This window comes from Uranotaenia lowii, chromosome 1 (genome assembly GCF_029784155.1).
Source record: "Uranotaenia lowii strain MFRU-FL chromosome 1, ASM2978415v1, whole genome shotgun sequence".
In the NCBI taxonomy this organism is placed as follows: domain Eukaryota; kingdom Metazoa; phylum Arthropoda; class Insecta; order Diptera; family Culicidae; genus Uranotaenia; species Uranotaenia lowii.
In genome coordinates, this window is record NC_073691.1 from 155,053,191 (window position 1) to 155,073,173 (window position 19,983).

At 36.9% G+C, this 19,983-nt stretch overlaps 2 protein-coding genes across 2 annotated transcripts; both read left to right on the forward strand.

Moving 5' to 3' along the window:
• Nucleotides 1-5,168: 5,168 nt before the first annotated feature.
• LOC129740619 (actin-3, muscle-specific-like) lies at nt 5,169-6,491 on the forward strand. Its single transcript, XM_055732331.1, has 2 exons — nt 5,169-5,671; nt 5,741-6,491. The coding sequence occupies exons 1-2, from the start codon at nt 5,221-5,223 to the stop codon at nt 6,418-6,420; spliced, it is 1,131 nt and encodes a 376-aa protein (XP_055588306.1). The 5' UTR covers nt 5,169-5,220; the 3' UTR covers nt 6,421-6,491.
• Nucleotides 6,492-6,858: 367 nt separating this feature from the next.
• On the forward strand, nt 6,859-16,161 carry LOC129740618 (actin-87E). Its single transcript, XM_055732330.1, has 2 exons — nt 6,859-7,011; nt 14,875-16,161. Exon 2 carries the CDS (start codon nt 14,894-14,896, stop codon nt 16,022-16,024), a length of 1,131 nt encoding a protein of 376 aa, XP_055588305.1. The 5' UTR covers nt 6,859-7,011; nt 14,875-14,893; the 3' UTR covers nt 16,025-16,161.
• The last annotated feature ends 3,822 nt before the right edge of the window (nt 16,162-19,983 follow it).

Genomic DNA, 19,983 nt, shown 5'->3' on the forward strand with positions numbered 1-19,983 from the left:
AATGATAAGTCATCCACATATGTAGATAGCAACAAAGAGAATTTTGCCATCTTTTATCCGGTGATAGGGACATGGATGGTACCCTGAATCCTTCAGATCCATTTTCTTCTAAACTGCGCACACAGGGGTAAATGCACCTAATAAGCGATCAAAATTATTTGCGGACAAACGGTAAACGATAGGCATTTGATGTCTTCCCAAAATTTTTATTATTTTATTTTGATGATCTATCAAATTCTTGAAAGTAAAAAGTGATTTTTCCACCTGGAAGGGAGATAAAAAAAATATTTCTTGAAATAATTTGTTTAGAGACTTGATGTCTTGACAAAAGTTGTAGATCTTATTATTTAAAGCAACTTTGTCAAAGACATCATAAAGATCGCATGAAAATCATAAAAGTTACGAGCATTTTAAAAATAACGAGAATTTTAACAAGTAATTTGAGTTTTTATTTAATATCTTTTTTAGTATACGATTTACAAATTTGGTATATTTGAAAAAGTTGTTTAAATTGTTAAAACACACAATTTTGTAGAACATTTCAAATACATATTTCAACTAAGAAACGAGATATACTACAAAATATCCAAAATAATGCCATTTTTCAGTAAGTTATAACCTTAAAAGTTCGGACGAGTTCGGAAAATTTTTTGAGTGGATTTTGTTGGTCAAGTTATTGGCTTTCCATTGATATATAAATTAAACATTAGTTTTAAATAGATTTTTTACAAACAAGAAATCAAAAATGAGCTTTTTCCTTTAGACACACTTAAAATTCTAAGAAAAAAACCCTAAATTTTTCCTGTTTTTAGAGGAAAAAGCTCATTTTTGATTGCTTGTTTGTAAAAAATCTATTCAAAACTAATGTTTAATTTATATATCAATGGAAAGCCAATAACTTGACCAACAAAATCCACTCAAAAAATTTTCCGAACTCGTCCGAACTTTTAAGGTTATAGCTTACTGAAAAATGGCATTATTGTGGATATTTTGTAGTATATCTCCTTTCTTAGTTGAAATATGTATTTGAAATGTTCTACAAAATTGTGTGTTTTAACAATTTGAACAACTTTCTCAAATATACAAAGTTTGTAAATCGTATACTAAAAAAGATATTAAATAAAAATTCAAAATTACTTGTTAAAATTCTCGTTATTTTTAAAATGCTCGTAACTTTTATGATTTTCATGCGATCTTTATGATGTCTTCAACAAAGTTGCCTAAAATAATAAGATCTACAACTTTTGTGAAGACATAAAGTCTCTAAACTAATTATTTCCAGAAATATTTTTTTTATTTCCCTTCCAGGTGGAAATTTCACTTTTTTCTTTCCAGAATTTGATAGATCATCAAAAAATATAAAAATGTTGCGAAGACATCAAATGTCTATCGTTTACCGTTTGTCCGCAAATAATTTTGATCGCTTATTAGGTGCATTTACCCCTGTGTGCTGCGTCTAGCTTGATGTTCCAAATCCGGCTGGATTGTTCCAGGCCATAGAGCGCTTTGTTCAAGCGACACACCTTCGTTCGGCTTGAGTCTTGGAAGCAGGGGGCTGTTCCATATAAATCTCGCCTTGCAGGAAAGCGGTGATGGCGTCCATCTGGTCCACGTCGAGGTTGTTTGGCAGCCAGGGCAAAAAGGTACCGGAGCGAACTATGACGGACAACAGGAGAATACGTTTCGTCATAATCCACCCCCTTTCGCTGCGAGTAGCGCTTATAACCAAACTTGTCTAGTGACGGTCGATGATCCCGCCTGCATCGTCTTTCGTCTTGAAGATCCACTTGTATTTTATCGCCTTCCGACCTTCCTTGAGATCCGTCAACGTCCAGGTGTTGTTGCTTATCAGGGCCTCGTATTCCTCGGCCATCGCCTTTTTCCAGCGATCGGAATCATCGCGGGATAAAGCCTCTTGATGCGTCACTGGGTCGTCTGTAGGTATCGCCACCTCGATGGATGCTGCCACACCACTGAACGAATCGGGGTAATCGTTGGAAGGACCTACGCCATCAGCTATCTGTGGAGGATTGTGAAACGGCAAACCTTTGCTCGGTAGGACAAATTTACTATACTTGCCTGGAAGTCTGTGCTCCCAACCGCTGCGCCTCAACGTCTCTGTCCAAGACGGATTTGAAGATTGTCGCGGTGGGACCACGGTTACGTCAGTTACAGTTTCATCGGAGGAATCACTTTCAACTAGTGAATCCTTGGAACCAACAGCTGTGTCGTAGTCCGTGTTTTAACCGTCCTCGTCGTCATCATCGGCTTGAGAAGTAGGACCAACTTCTTGAATATGGGACAACGGAATACTCTCTTCTGGATCCAGTTGAATAACCGTTGTTTTTCGTACTTCCTGGGATGGCGGCTTGCGTTCACTTTTCACTCCGTTGATGAATGGGACCTCTCGACTGACCAGTATCGAAATGGATTTGGTGTTGTACAGACGATAGCCTTTCGTGTTTTCAAAGAAATCAACTAACACACATTCGACCGACTTGGGATCAAACTTCTTCCTAGTTTGCTTGAGAATGTGCATCATTGCCATTGTACCAAAGATGCGAATAAGTGAAAGATCCGACTTCTTTCCCGACCAGGCTTCTTCTAAAGTGACATCGTGACCTTTCGTTGGAGACCGGTTCATCAAATAGGCTGCGGTTGACACAGCCTCACCCCAAAACGGTTTGCTCAATCCTGCTTCAAACAGCATGCAGCGCGTTCGTTTGCTCGCTCGGCAATGCCATTCGCTCCGGAGTGTACGCAGTCGTTCGTTGATGCCGTATGCCATGAATCCTCAGATAATCCTGGAAGCCTGCGTTAGGAAATTCAAGTCCATTATCAGATCTAATTACCTTCAGCTTCTTTCCAGATTGCCGATCAGCCATGACGTGGAATTGCTTGAAAATTCCAGTGACTTCGGTTTCCGATTTGGACTTCAGGAAGTATGGCACTTGTCGTCGACTAAAACGATGTAATTTCGAGCGCCACCCAGGGACTTGATCTCCATTGGACCGCAGATGTCTGTGTGTACCAGTTCCAGAATCTCGGTCGCTCGGCTTCCCTGTTTGCTGAATGGGTTCCGACACTGCTTACCCGACAAAACTTGCAGTCCTCGTAGATTTCGTCAGTAATTTTGACGCCATTTGCCAAAGAGGTCATCAACTTGCGTACGCCTTGAATATTAGGATGACCTAGTTTCCGATGGCAAATATCAAGACTAGCAGCGGCTGCGCAGGATAACGCGCTTCGGGTCTCCTGCTTCCGTTGTTCCAGCTTGAATAAATCATCGTTATGACTTCCTTTATGCAATAACATCGTCGCACTGGTTGATGACTTGACATCCGGTGTTCTTGAAACCCACGGTGTGACCTATCTTTACAACCTGATTGACTGATAGCAGATTTTCAGAAAGTTCAGGTAGAAATTGGACGTCGCTCACGGGAATTGGACCAGCCTTGGACTTCGGTTACAAAATCGCTTCATCAGTTGCAACAATCTTCATGCAACCACCGTTCGCTGCTACCACATTTCCATCCGACGGTTCTAATTTTGTAGCCAATTCCGTTATTTGGTCATGTGTGCACTTGCTCCGGAGTCGAAGAACCAAACGTCGTCGTTAGCCGAGGAAACGTGGAAAGGACAGAGACAGAACAAAATGCGTTTTCCTTTCGCGCTGATTGGCACTCCTTAGCGATGTGTCCGTATTTCGAACATTTCCGGCACCTAGGACCCCTCCGGATTCTCGTTCTTCTTCTTAACAGGAACACTACTTACTGCTTTCTTGGTAGCGGTCAACGCTGTGTTCGCTGTTGGGGTTTGAGTTTCCTGAAGAAGTTTCGTTTTGATCACGTCGCCAGTCACGGGGATACCAGAATTTTCCAATGCCATTATCATCGGACGATAGTCTTCGGACAAGCCGGCCAGAAGAAATGTTCTGATCCATTCTTGCGACAGGACAAAACCGATTCCGTTGAGCTAGTGGGCGGTGGAAATGATCTGGTTGACGTATTCCGCCATTGATCCACACGAAGAAAGTTCGGTCTTGATGAGCTTGTGGATAAGGGTCACTTGGCGATACAATCCAAAATCCTCGAAGGCTTTTTCCAGCTGAATCCAAACTTCCCGAGCCGTTGGTGCATTTTGGACATGCACGTAGTTGATTGGGTCAAGAAGCAAAATAATCTTGGCTCTTGCTCGGCGATCCTTCGCGAAATCGACAGCCTCTAACGCTCCGTCCTCCTTCTGGTTCGGTTTTACGGCACACCACAGGTCTTCAAGCTCCAGGAACGTTTGGACAGCAAACTTCCAGGTTGCCCAATTTTCGCGACCAATCAGGCGTTCGATGCCAGGAGAACTCGCCGAATTCTGGACTGCGTTGTTTCCAGCTGCGCATGAGGAATTGCTTGAAGAACTTGAAACCATTTCGATTTGGTTTTACTTCTTGAAAATCTTGCTGAAAAACTCTTCAAAATAGGCCCATAGCCTCTTAGCAGATGTGGGGGCGCAAGGAATAAAAGTGACTTACTTTTAAAAGAGTACATTTCTAAGATTGCTACGATCATCATAATTAGATTAATACTTACTAATAGTAAGTTACTATTATAATAAAAATGCTGTCAAAATTTTGTATGTCCGATAACTAGGAAATGAGTTATCAGCAAAAGAAAGTGTCCCATTTCTAAATGAGCTAAGCTTTATGCCTTTTTGTCCAATTTTTTTGAAAAAGAATTATGTGTTTCCTAAAAAAAAGGTGTCTATCGTGCCCACCGCGATAGTTTCTTCAAACGCTACCGTATTTGTCCCGATGTAAGGGATTGTGGGTTAATGTGTCCACCGGAAAAAAAAAATCCTCAATTTTCCAGAATACTGGTGTGACCACCGAGTGAGTGATAAAACCCATACAAAGGCGTTTCCAAACTTGCCGCGCCAGAACGATCGTAAAATAATCATTTTTATGTTTCTCGAGTTGCTCGAGCTGCCGGCAAGTATTGTAATTTTTGCTCTCCAGCTGGTGAGTTAATATTTGACGCAAATTGAACCACGCTTATCCGGCGTCCACATCTACGTGCAGTGCCAATGATGGTGTGTTGAAGTCTTCCTAGATAACACCAATCGCGACGGGGCCGCTTATCAATAGGCTATAAATGACCCATCGACAGTTGTCACACACTTTAGTCCGGAACGGAAGGTACGTGAGCAGCAGCAGCAAAGCGAATCAAAATGTGCGACGAAGAAATTGCCGCGCTGGTTATCGATAATGGGTCCGGTATGTGCAAGGCTGGATTCGCTGGAGATGACGCGCCACGTGCTGTTTTTCCGTCCATCGTGGGCCGTGCCCGGCACCAGGGTGTGATGGTCGGTATGGGTCAGAAGGATTCCTACGTCGGTGATGAGGCCCAGAGCAAGCGAGGTATCCTGACGCTGAAGTATCCGATCGAGCATGGTATTGTATCGAACTGGGATGATATGGAGAAGATCTGGCATCACACCTTCTACAATGAGCTGCGAGTTGCTCCGGAAGAACATCCGGTGCTGCTGACGGAGGCTCCATTGAACCCGAAAGCCAATCGGGAGAAGATGACCCAGATCATGTTCGAGACCTTCAACACCCCAGCTATGTACGTAGCAATCCAAGCTGTGCTGTCGTTGTACGCCTCGGGACGAACTACCGGTAAGAAAAAGTTGTTGGCGAGGTCTTTTGGGAGTTGTTGTTAAAAGAATTTATTTGAATCTTTTCAAGGTATTGTACTGGATTCCGGTGATGGAGTATCGCACACCGTACCCATCTATGAGGGATACGCACTGCCACACGCCATTCTTCGATTGGATTTGGCCGGTCGGGATTTGACCGATTACCTGATGACGATCCTTACTGAGCGAGGTTATACCTTCACCACAACTGCCGAACGGGAAATTGTTCGAGACATCAAGGAAAAGTTGTGCTACGTAGCACTGGACTTCGAACAGGAGATGGCTACTGCAGCGGCTAGCTCAACACTTGAAAAGTCCTACGAACTTCCTGATGGGCAGGTCATCACCATTGGTAATGAACGGTTCCGTTGTCCAGAGACCCTATTCCAGCCATCGTTCATCGGCCAGGAAAGCGTTGGCATCCATGAAACGGTGTTCAACTCGATCAAGAAATGCGACGTCGACATCCGTAAGGACTTGTTCGCCAATACGGTCCTGTCCGGAGGATCAACCATGTTTGCCGGAATTGCCGACCGTATGCAGCGGGAGCTGACTACCCTGGCACCCACCTCGATCAAAGTCAAGATCATTGCCCCACCAGAGCGCAAATACTCCGTCTGGATCGGTGGATCCATCCTGGCCTCGCTGTCCACCTTCCAGCAGATGTGGATCTCCAAGCAGGAATACGACGAATCCGGCCCAGGAATCGTCCACCGCAAGTGCTTTTAAGCCATTATGCAATTATCTTGATAGCGCATCACCAATGAATACTTTACAAATATACAGTTCATTAAACGAAATCTAACAGCCAATTGTTTCCATTGGAGGACACACAGATATCACTAATCTCGCGATCAGCTGATAACGGTTACGGCGCGGTGTGACGGTATGGCACTCAAAATGTGGCCAAATTGTACAAGTCATGTTCGCTCTAGAACAGCATTGACGTTCCAATCAAGACATTTCCATCGCAGTAAAATTTTTCCCACATTCACATGTGTTATTTGCGCGCCGCGAAAGAAAATCTCCTCTTTACCACCCACTCCTTGCCGAATTTTCTCCGTGACACGAAGAAAGTGTTTTCTCGGACCAGGCAGCTGTCCGGCCCACGCCAACGCTTGCGGGATCGTTCTGGTCCGGCCACACTCGCTCTTTCCCGAAAAGTTGCGACCAAGGGATGGTATAAATATTGGATTATACCAAATCCTATTAGCCAGTAGTATACCGGACGTCCACGGGACAGAGCGCGACCAAAAACAAAAAAAACAGCCAAAAACAGAATCGTTTTCTGTGTTCATTCAAGTAACGGAAGTTTATTAGGTGAGATCCTTGCGGAAGATTCTTCCATTGCCTGTTTCAAGTGTCAATTGAAGCTAACGTCGGCCAGAGTGATTCGCCACACGTGATCTGTTTCAGGAGAACTATAAATCAACAACCGCAGCACCGATACGCGTCTAAATGTGAATCTTATCAGCGCCCCAAGATAGCGAATCGATAGGTTGCGCTTTCTCAAGTACCTGGGCGCTGCTAGTAGTGACTGAATTGTCTCGTGATTGTTCTTAGTGACCGTGACTGAGAGGCTTTGTCACAATAAAACGAAACGATAGCGAAGCGATTTTGTGTGGACCAACTCCTTATATGGAAATTTGTGGGTGGCATTCTTCAGTTTTCTGGATGAAAAAAAACAGTAGTACAGTTCGGTTCGTGGAAGTTTGTGAAATTTAAAGATGATCAACCAGTAAATTACTGTGGGTTTTCGGAAATTATAAAATAACACAAATGAAGCAAATTGCGAAAATAATTACAAGACCGTTGGTGTTTCAAAAATTTGATTTGGGTTTAACGTGTTTTTTTTTTTATGTTGAATTTGAATGTTTGTAGAGTTGTCAAGAATTTTAATAAAGCGAATGTCGAAAATCTCAGTTGAAATTGAACATGTTCATTGTTCCTGTGATAATGCTCATCTAGGTACTCTAAAGTCTTTCATTTTACCAATGGTTTGAGCAAAATCAGGAAAATAAATTTATTTATTTTCTTTACTAAACTAAACTAGTCTAAAATTCTATATTCTGACCCGCATGAATGATCATTCTTTTTTCATCAGAGTCATATCATGTAAAACCTGCAGCGTCAGTGAAAAAAAGTCGAAAGGAAATATAAATATATCCTAAGACTTCGTGTAAATTTCTTGTGTTTTATTCGGAAGTAGTTCAGTTTCTACAAAGAACACAAAGAACTGCAGTAATTCATGTTTACGTGAATTTTACTTTAGATTCAGTTTCTTTATTATTTCGAGTGTTTAGCTGTGGAAAAAAACATTGAAATTTTCAATTTTCATTCTGATCTTGGGTTCGCTAACAAAGTTGAAATAGTTATGCATCTACCATATTAAAAATAATATACGTTTTTTGACAACATCGGATTTTACATTGCCTTACACGGAAATAAAAAAAAATGTTAAAATTTACCGAGAAGCGAGGTGATTTTTTCCACCCCTCTTTCGAGGTAAATTTTACCCTTTTAAAAAGGTAAATTTTACCTGTCAAAAAGGTAAATTTTACCTTTTTTCAATTCACTTAGCAAAAGTTAAATTTTACCTTTTCGGCATTCACCTAGAAAAATAGTAAATAATACCCTTTTCCCATTCACTAATTTAAAAGGTAAATGCTAAGTGGTTTAATTGGTTTCTTCATAAAAATAAAAACAAATTCATGAAAAACTGATATTTATTTCAAATAAATTGGGATTTTCACCCTATATTTAATTTTTAAATATATCACCGTGTTTTAAAAACCATGGCCTAGCCACAATCCTCCTGCAGTTGGGATGAATAAACCCATTGGGCTTAATATCCCGGGAAAAAAAATCCTCCTGCAGGACCGTCTGGTCCGATCTTGAACAAAAGCAAAGTATTATGACATGACGAGAACCAGCTGCACAACTAAATGATATCTAAGAAAATACTTATCATTCTTTCTGTTCCAATTTTCACATATTGGACACGAAGCAAAACTTCCTCCTTGAACGACAAAACAACTTAACCTCAATAAACGGGTTCGGCAAATAGTTACTTTTTTTCGAAATGAATTGTACCGTTTTGTTTAGCTCAATCCAGGTCAACTTCACCTCGCTACGAGGTAAGTTTTAGCTTATTTGGATTCACCTTTTTTTTTCGGTGAATTTTTTTCCAACCTCGATTCAGGTAAATTTTACCTCGCTGTGAGGTGAGTTTATCTCGAAGAGGTAGAAGTTATCTTTTTAGCTTTCACGGACGTTCACCTTGCTATCTCGGTAAATTTTACCTTTTTATTATTTTCTGTGCACTTTTTTCTAGGAGAATCATACTTTTTTTTATTCAGTTCAAATCAGGTGAACTTCACCTCGCTACGAGGTAAGATTTACCTTTTTTTGGATTCACTTTTTTCTCGGTGAATTGTACATTTATCTTTTTTGAATTCACCTTTTTTTCGGTGAATTGATTCTTTTTTCCAACCTCGATTCAGGTAAATTTTACCTTTTTGGCTTTTACGAACGTTCACCTTGCTATCTCGGTAAATTTTACCTTTTTATTATTTTCTGTGTACCTTTTTTCTAAGAGAATCATACTTTTCTTTTTATTCAGTTCAAATCAGGTGAACTTTACCTTTACCTAGGAGGTAAGATTTACCTTTTTTGGATTCACCTTTTTTCTCGGTGAATTGTACCTTTTTTCCAACCTCGATTCAGGTAAATTTTACCTCGCTGTGAGGTGAGTTTCACCTCGAAGAGGTAGATGTTACCTTTTTGGCTTTCACGAGCGTTCACCTTGCTATCTCAGTAAATTTTACCTTTTTATTATTTTCCGGGTGTAATATGTTTTAACGTTCTCTCATGGTGATAAAATACAATACCGAAAAAATTTTTTTTTGTAAATTGTAATGTACTCAAAAATGACAAAAAAAAACAAATTTGTTATAATTTAAGAAAAAAAAATACAAACCGAAGACAAAAAATGACAACAAATTGCTAAAAAATGATGAACAAAAAAAAACAAAACAAGAAAAGTGCAAAATGCATCAGAAACATAATGGAAAATTACTAAAAATGATCGGAAATCGACTTAATATTACTAGTAGTTTATTTGTAGTAATGAAGAAAAAAAGAGTTTAGAAAAAAAAAACCGTTTAATTTTGGCAACATTCGATTTTGGCAACACTAAATGTTCGGGCGTGTTGCCAAAAACGAACGGGGTCTGTATTTAAATTTAATTTTTAAATATCTTTTGTAAAAAAATGATTTGCACACTGAATATAATTAAGTTTTTTACCCTCTAAAACTCAAACTTTTTTCTTCGAAAAATTCACAAAAGTTTAGTTTAATGATAACATGCAACTTGTGTTCTACGAAAAAAATAATCGTTGAGGGTAAATTTTTAATGAAAAATAAAACAACCACAAGGACTAAAGAACTTTTTTTCGGTTTGAATTTTAAAATACTTCAACCATTTTTTCCCAAATTTTGAAACATACCCAAAAAGCACAAAAATAGCAGTAAATTTCGCCAAAACTAGCTCACAGTGCTAAGAGAGAGCAGATAGGCTCTATATCTGTTGTTGGATAGCATTTTGACAAATTGTTAGTGCTTATGGTTTCTTGGATGTTAAGGCTGACTCATAACTATATTTCTTAATTTTTTTTTTTTTTGTAAAAATGGATCCACACCATGGCCGTAAGAACCGGGGGAGGTGTTTTGAAGGTTAAACCCCCCCCCCCTTCCCAGGAAGGTCAAAAAATGCCAAGCAAAATGTTCCTCTCAAAACTAAAAATTACAAATTTCAAATAAAATTATGATGGACGACTAGGATGATTCAAGAGTAACAATCTCGACTCGAAACTTCAAACAAAAATCTAGCTGGATAGATAGATAGAAATTTAGTCCCGAATATCGAATTTCAATAAGATTGCTTGCCAAATTGCACAGATTTTTCCCGAAATTTAGCACTTTATTTGTAAAATCAAGCAAAAATTTAAATTAAGTCATTAAAATTATGCATTTTACTTTAAATTTTCTGAATAAATACTAACAAAATTATTATGAAAGATTTTTTCAAAGCTTAAAACTTTTAAATCATCTCTAATTTATTTCGATGAACAAAAGTTAAGTGGGTGTTTCATGATTTATTTAATGATTTTGATATTGGCGGAAATTTGGAAAAAAAAATACCCCGGAAAAATATCTGGTAACCTTAGGCTAGAATAATCCCGGATGTTGTGATTCCAACTTCGCTTATAAACATTAAAATTTTATGTCTGTGATAAGAATTCGGATTCTGAATCCAGTTTATTGGAGCATCATTGAGAAAAAATTCTGATTCGAATACCGGTTTTGCTTTTGAATCTTTTATGTTCAAAACTCATCGGAATATGAATATGAATATGATTCCGATGAGTTTTGAGAATATGAAAAGAAAATATTTAAAACTACAAACCATTTTTAAGATTTGAAATTTTCACTCCTGATTCTTATGCAGAATTGGATCTAAAGAAAGTTTCATAATGCTGGTCCAAAATTGCAAAATGTTTTTCAGATTCACAACTTGAATATCGAATAAATAACTGAAGAAAAAAAATCACATTTATAGCCAACAATTCAAAATTCAAATAATTGATGTCTGGTTGAGAATACTGATACAAATTTCGCTTTTTGGCTCATAATTAGTAAGAGTTATTATCAGGAAACTTAGATTCTAAAATCGTTTTTCAATACATATATTCTGAATTCAGATTTCGAACTCAGTTTCAAAAGGCAGTACTCAGAATCGGAATCAAAATTGAAAATTCCAATTCAGGTCGAAGATAAGTATAATGGGGCTTATTATGCGACTCGAGTGACGTGACTTACGGAATTTCATATCATTTTGCTGGCTTAAATATCCTCGTTAGGCTCGAAATTTTCATTTGGATGAGCTGCTATTGGTCTTCAGATCTCATCGATAGTCAAATTTCTTTCCTGAAGCATTTTCTGGAGTCAGGACGAAGGAGTGAAATTTCGTGAGTCACGTCACTCGAGTCGCAGAATAAGCCCCAATAATCAAGATTTGTGTTAACAGATCATCAGATTAGAATATCAATGTGAAAATTTCATCTAGGATTCAAATTTTAATTACAAGCAATCGCCGTTTCATAGTCAGTTTGGTTTTTTGAGAAACCTAGAATTTATTTTTTTTAATTTAACTGAAAACATATTGACCAGTATTATTGTTAAACATAATTTATATGGCAGATTCTTCTTGAACAAAGTTTTAAACCAATATCTTTAATTTCAATCGAGTTTACAAGAGTTCTACTAATCTGATTTGAACCGCAAACTTAATCTAAAACTTTCATTGTTAATAAATATAATTTTTTCAACCAATGCTTTAAATAGTCATACTTTTGGTTCAAGTAAATATAAAAAGTTTTTCCTTGAAATGAAATCTTCAAATACACTGCCGGCCAAAAGTTTGGATCACCCGCTAAAAAACATGCAAGTTTTGATCGTTCATATCTCAGCCGTCTTAGGACATATTGCAAATTTTCTGATCTCATTTGAAAGATAATGAGCAATAGCTATTTCGGAGGTATTTTGCCCATAAATAATGTTTTAGTTTTGCACCTAAAACTTAACCTAAAGTTAGAACATTTTCAAAAAATCGCACTCAATATTCAAAGCCGATCATCTTGTAATAGGGTGGACCAAATTTCAAAATTTGAGTTACATTAGAATCCTTATTAAATACTTCTCAAAACACAATAAAAAAATTGTGTGCAAAAATTTAAGAATGTACTATTAATTAATAAAATAGACACTTAAGTTATCGTCCAAAAGCTTGGAATCATTCTTTTAAAAACATGCAAATTTATCTCATACATATCTTTCTCATCTAACATCGTATTGCAGATCTGAAGGGTGCATTTGAAAGCTTAGGAATTGTTGTTTTTTTGATAAATTCATTAAAAAAATATATTTTAAATCCATAACCATAAAAAATTCACAATCATAAGTGTAAATTTTGAAAAAACAATTTATTTCAGGTAAATTTTTAAGGGTTATTACTTCAAAATATAATTTTTGTATGAATTTATGAAAAACAACAATTCCTAAGCTTTCAAATGCACCCTTCAGATCTGCAATACGATGTTAGATGAGAAAGATATGAATGAGATAAATTTGCATGTTTTTGGCCGATACACCATACTGAGGGGTGATCCCAAACGTTTGGACGATAACTTTAGTGTCTATTTTATTAATTATAAGTACATTCTTAAATTTTTGCACAAAACTTTTTTAATGTGTTTTGAGAAGTATAGAATAAGGGTTCTAATGCATCTCAAATTTTGAAATTTGATTCACCCTATCGCGAGATGATTGGCTTTGAATATTGAGGGCAATTTTTTGAAAATGTTCTAACTTTAGGTTAAGTTTTAGGTGCATAACTAAAACATTATTTATGGGCAAAATACCTCCGAAATAGCTATTGCTCATTATCTTTCAAATGAGATCATAAGATTTGCAATATGTCCTAAGACGGCTGAGATATGAACGATCAAAATTTGCATGTTTTTTTAGCGGGTGATCCCAAACTTTTGGCCGGCAGTGTATTTGAAGATTTCATTTCAAGGAAAAACTTTTTATATTTACTTGAACCACAAGTATGACTATTTAAAGCATTGGTTGAAAAAAATATATTTATCAATAATAAAAGTTTTAGATTAAGTTTGCGGTTCAAATCAGATTAGTAGAACTCTTGTAAACTCGATTAAAATTAAAGATATTGGTTTAAAACTTTGTTCAAGAAGAATCTGCCAAATAAATTATTTTTATCCTACGGCCCTGATCCACAAATAGCTGAGATATTTCAACTTATACGAAAAGCAAAATAAAAGTTTTCGTTTCCTTTCAACCTCGTATTCATGTGGAGTTTATATTTCATCTTTTCTATCTAATTCGTTTATTTTTTTTTACTCAAAAAATCAATCCAGATTGGTTTCAACTCTTAGACCCAACAGCCAGTTTTTTTTTTTCAAATAAAAAAAAGGAACAAGCATTTCGGCGGCTACCAAAACGATGTTTGTTCAAAATCAGTCCATTTCCAGTTTTCTCATGTTTTAAGCTTCTCTTACATGTAGCTTTTGACAACTGCTTGTAAAACAGTTATTTTTAGTATGAATTGTTTAAGAGAGCTATTTATCAATTTTTCTGATTTATTTTTTAGTAGTTTTGGCTATTTTTCGGTCTAGGGATTAAATCAAATTTTTGAAATTCCCGACGTTTCGACCATTTTTGGTGGTCTTTCTCAAGAGACAAAAACGAAATTGACAATAACAACGGACAGATAATCCGTTTTTCTTGTCAATTTCGTTTTTGTCCAACGTTTAGGAGTCCAGTGTTTGCTGCTCTTGGTTTTAATCGATGAAAAATAATGATTTTTATTCCAATATTGTATGGTCGCACAGCTACTTCAACCTACTTTTCAAATTATGGGATAGATTCCATACACAGATGTACAGATAATTCCCTTGAGGAAGACCACCAAAAATGGTCGAAACGTCGCGCCTTTCAAAAGCTAAGTGGAATCCTTAGACCGAAAAATAGCCAAAATTACTACAAAACATCCATCACGGTTCAAAACATACATTTCTGAATTATTTCCGAGTAATTCGAACTTTCGAAATAACACCATTCTGAAAATAGAAGGTTTGATTTTTCAGTTTTTTTTAACCCCCTCTTAGTTGATTTTCGAGCATAGAAAAATCGAAACTTTAAGCGCTTTGAGCTACCCCCGAACTGAGTCCGACTGCCAATACTAAACGTGTTTGGTCGGTTTTTGGAATTCGATGATGCAATTTTCCCCGTACATTCCCATATTGCCGCCCAGATGACCATAATTGGAAATTTCCCGGAACGAATTGGGTAGAGCTAATTAGAACTCGGTGGGTGTTATTAATTCGTGCAGCCAAAAATAGTCTCTGATGAAGGTAGAACACCGACTGAATTTTCCAAAAAAAAAACGATTGATTCCACAATCACGTCATTCGCAGCAGATATTGCTCGGTTGTTGAATTCATAGTCCCCACAGCTGCCGTTAGCTCGAACTGTGAAGGCAAATATTTCCATCGCTATTCGATCTTTAAATAACTTTGGTTTTCTCCATTTCAATTCCAGATAATCCAAATCCGCCAAAATGTGTGACGATGATGTTGCCGCGCTGGTCGTTGACAATGGTTCCGGTATGTGCAAGGCCGGTTTCGCCGGAGACGATGCGCCACGTGCTGTGTTCCCGTCGATTGTTGGCCGTCCCCGGCACCAGGGTGTGATGGTCGGTATGGGCCAGAAGGATTCCTACGTCGGCGATGAGGCCCAGAGCAAGCGAGGTATCCTGACGCTGAAGTACCCGATCGAGCACGGAATCATCACCAACTGGGATGATATGGAGAAGATCTGGCATCACACCTTCTACAATGAGCTGCGAGTGGCCCCAGAAGAACACCCGGTCCTGCTCACTGAAGCTCCTCTGAACCCAAAGGCCAATCGCGAGAAGATGACCCAGATCATGTTCGAGACCTTCAACTCACCCGCCATGTATGTCGCCATCCAGGCTGTCCTGTCCCTGTACGCTTCCGGTCGTACCACCGGTATTGTGCTGGACTCCGGTGATGGTGTTTCCCACACTGTTCCCATCTACGAAGGTTACGCTCTGCCACATGCCATCCTCCGTCTGGATCTGGCTGGACGTGATCTGACCGATTACCTGATGAAGATCCTGACTGAACGTGGCTACTCGTTCACCACCACGGCAGAACGAGAAATCGTTCGTGACATCAAGGAAAAGCTGTGCTACGTTGCCCTGGACTTTGAACAGGAAATGGCCACCGCCGCTGCTTCGACCGCCCTGGAGAAGTCCTACGAACTCCCTGACGGACAGGTTATCACCATCGGAAACGAACGCTTCCGCTGCCCAGAATCTCTCTTCCAGCCATCCTTCCTAGGTATGGAATCGTGCGGTATCCACGAAACGGTCTACAACTCAATCATGAAGTGCGACGTCGATATCCGCAAGGACCTGTACGCTAACATCGTCATGTCTGGTGGTACCACCATGTACCCCGGTATTGCCGATCGTATGCAAAAGGAAATCACCGCCCTCGCTCCGTCCACCATCAAGATCAAGATCATTGCCCCACCAGAGCGCAAATACTCCGTCTGGATCGGTGGATCCATCCTGGCATCGCTGTCCACCTTCCAGCAGATGTGGATCTCCAAGCAGGAATACGACGAATCCGGCCCAGGAATCGTCCACCGCAAGTGCTTCTAAGAACTGCAACCGAAAGGAAGTCACCAGCAACGATACGCCACAAACAGTGTTAACTAGCTTTAAAATAACGTACAGATCATTCGCCAAAAAAAAATTTCTGTTCGAACTTATCGAATTATCTCAAGACTGCCTTTTAAGAATCGCGCTTTAGTTCTTATACGTTTTACCTAATTAAATATAATAAGTTCATTCTTTGTTTACCAAAAACAAAACAAGAAAAATCAAGTTTCATATGTATTATTTGCGCATTTCCCTTGTTCAAAAACCCACTCGATTGAATTTCATATCATCCCTAATTTATTGAAAGAATTATTTATTTCTCGAAACAAAAAGAACGATAAAATAAATTTGTTGACCTTTAAAACAAAACAAAAAAAAACGCCGATCTATGATAGAAGTTCAGTTGAGAAACAAAAGCCATGGCACGCGACACGCTGCCGCCCTGTTCAAAAACCGGATCTCACAAATAGTTGGCGCGCGCCACTTCACGCTTCGTACATATGTACATCTGACAGTAAGGCGCAGCAAAAAAAAATGGTAACATTTTTACGATCCCTAGTCTTTATATATCTATCGACATGGCCGTAGGAACGGGGGGGGTTTTGGGGGTTAAACCCCCCCCATGAGTGTCCAAAAAAGCAAGCGAGGTATTCTACTATACACTCAAAATTTTAAATCCATAATCATATTATGATAATAGAGCAAATATATTAAAGAAAAACAGTCTAGACTAAAAATTAATGCCAAAACCTCAAAAATATATCCCAAGTTCAAAATTTTGCTACAGTTTTTCAAAATTCTCTCACATGTTCATAGACTTAGGTTGTCAGAATTTTTTCAGCACGGATCCGGGCCGAACAAATCCGGGCTGTTCTATGTAAAACCAGGCGGAATCCGGGTATTTGATTTCAACATTTTCTACCATAATCTAGGCAATATCGGGCAATTTTGATCAAAACTTAGGAATTGCTCATTAAAAATCATGAATAAATTTTTTTAAAAACCATCCCTGATTTTTTTTTTGAAACTTGCTCCAAAAATTTTGGACGCATGAATAAAAAATATTTTACAACTCAATTTGTTTTTAAAAGTTTGATTTAAAATGAGAATGAGAACAAACCCGGCTTTTCCAATGAAATCCGGGCAACCGGGTCAGACCAATTTATTTCCAAATTTTATATTAAATATCCAGGAATATTTATATTATTTGTCGGATAATCTGGCAACCTTATCATAGAAATTTGTATCGAATATTAGATTTGAAATAAAACCCATTTTGGAAATTCTGATTCTATATTCCCATAACCAAAATTGTATTTCTACATATTTTCGTATTTCTGATTCTGTATCAAGTTAAAAATTCTTGATTTTCAGTTCGAATAATCATAAGAAATTAGGAATGAAAAGCTGCTTTCCTGATTCGGTTTTGCATTTCATATCAAATTTGAATCATGTTTTTTGAAAATCATTTCCATTTTCAATATATTATTTTGATAACTCTATTCCGAATATGAAAAAAATAAGAATTTTGTTTTACATTTTATATCGAAGTTCTCAAACTTTATTCTAAAACAACATTCAAACATTAAAAGCTTCTAAGTGGCAATCCAAAATTGAAAACTCAGATTCAGATTCATCATTTGAAATTCACATTTAAATTCTGATTCACAATACAGATTAAAAATAAATAATTGAAAAAAAAATTAATTAAGATTAAACCAGCAATACAGAATTTAAATAAAAGATTCATGAATGATTGGCTCATAAAATTTTGATCTGGAATTAAGATTCGGAAATCGTATTTTTTGTATATTTTAGAAATGGCATAGGAATTCAGAAACAATTTTTGAATTCAGGTTCAGTATTCAGATTGAAAACTCAGGAATGAGTGAACGAGTTTTTCAATCAACATAAAATTGTAAAGGAATTTGAGAGAACATGAACATAAAAATTTGCTTGTCAATTGCCAGATTTACTTTTTTTTAATCAGAAGAAGTTTCTACACACAATTCAGCTGAAAATCACTTATATAATGTAGAATTTGAGTTAATATTCTGTCTTTTGTTTTATGCAAAGTATCCCAAATTATATTAAAAAAAATTACCCACAGGATTTCCATTATGGAATTGATTATTTATGAAAAATATTTCCTGTTAAAAAAAACAAGTTCCTATCTGTTCTTCACCTAAAAAATCTGCAAAAAATTCTGTATTTTCTCAGTGTATTGATTAACATTATTGATTTTAAAGTTTTTTAAAGCTCAATTTCAAACTGAAATCATATATTTAGTTTAAGTTAGCATCGAGTAAATTCGATCCGAAAATTTGTTATCGCTTTCTGTTTTTTTCTTTTTTTGAAAAATTTTATTTATTTTCTTCAAAGGTTAAATTCTTGGAATTTGCAAAAGAGTTTGAAAGATTGGGCTCGTATGATTTGAGCATGGAATACGTTTTTTTTTTTAAATGAAGGCTATTTAGCTTTAAAAGAACTTTTTTTATTTTTCGACCTACCAGACTCTTAACCCTTCATTTCATGATTTTTTATTTTTTCTTGAAAAAAATCTTAATAGTGCGCAATGATGAGTACATGAAGGGAAAAATAATGAAAAAATATAATTTTCACACATTTCGAGTATTTAGCCAAAATATTAATTGTTGCAAATTTGCAACAACATGAAATGGTTATACCTTTTTGTTCCTCACACAAGACAGCTAGAAATAAATGTTTACTCTTAGTTTATCTTGCACTAACCATAGTTTTAGCTCAAAATCTTTGTAAACCTAGTGTCTTGACACCATTTAGCTGGGGGTAGAACCTATGTATGCTGGTTATCCACCATGGGTGCACGGATTCACCGCAGTTCCTACCTAAGTATGTGCTTACATGCATTACTGAGATTAATTAGATCGACAAATCTCCAGTTCATTTTCAGTAACTTCATTTTTTGTGAAAGATTTTATGTGGTTTTATGATCTTCGTGTTCATGATTCTTAAGCGCATTATACAACAATCTAAAAAAAAGTTCATTCTCGGCTGACAACAACAAATTATAAAACCATTATAACAGAAAAAGTGATTGTAGTACATGGTATACTTATTTGCAAAGAACCAAGTAACTTGAAAATCAGGGAATACAAATTGTTGAAGAAACAATTTGCATTGTTTATTGAAACACCAATAATAAAGAAAACAAAATAACAATATTTTCAATATTCCTCTATAAAAAAATCAATGGATAAAATACCTTCAAAATGCACTCATATAACTTTTGTTGATATTTTTTAATCACAGGTTTATTTATCAAGGCTATTTACTTATAAGTTTCATTTTGCCGAGTGGGTCACTATTTAATCCATGTTAGTAGAGGAAGGAGCCGTAATAGTTGCGGTGACTCAACTGTTAGCTTTGATTCTAATTTGGAAGAAGGAAAGGGAACGTTTAGGGTGCAATATCGAAAACGATTTTTCGATGGTACACATTTAGAAGAGTTAAAGGAATTATAAGTAGGACTAAAATGAAACTGCTATTTCACCATCATGCACCGTTTTCTTATCACATTCGTTCTGAAAACATTAATACTGTTTAAATGATAAAAAGTAATTGAAGCACATTATGGAACTCATGTTACAAATTAGGGTACTACATTGTATAATGCTGAGAATTTATAATGCATTTGCATTTAAAAATTCAATGTACTAGTATAGAAAAAAGTATGTTAATAATAAATTTACTAAAAAATGCGAAAATATTTATATGAACCCAGAAAATCTTTCCCGGGGATCACAATTAAATATTTAAAATCATAGAAACACAGTGCTCGTTGCATTTGAAAAATTATAGATTCAAACTATTACTACAAATACTTCAACCACTCAAAAGTCACAAATTTGTACTAAATGTGACTCATTGGAAATATATTATCGAACTTAATAATCTGAGAATACATTTGAAAACATGCA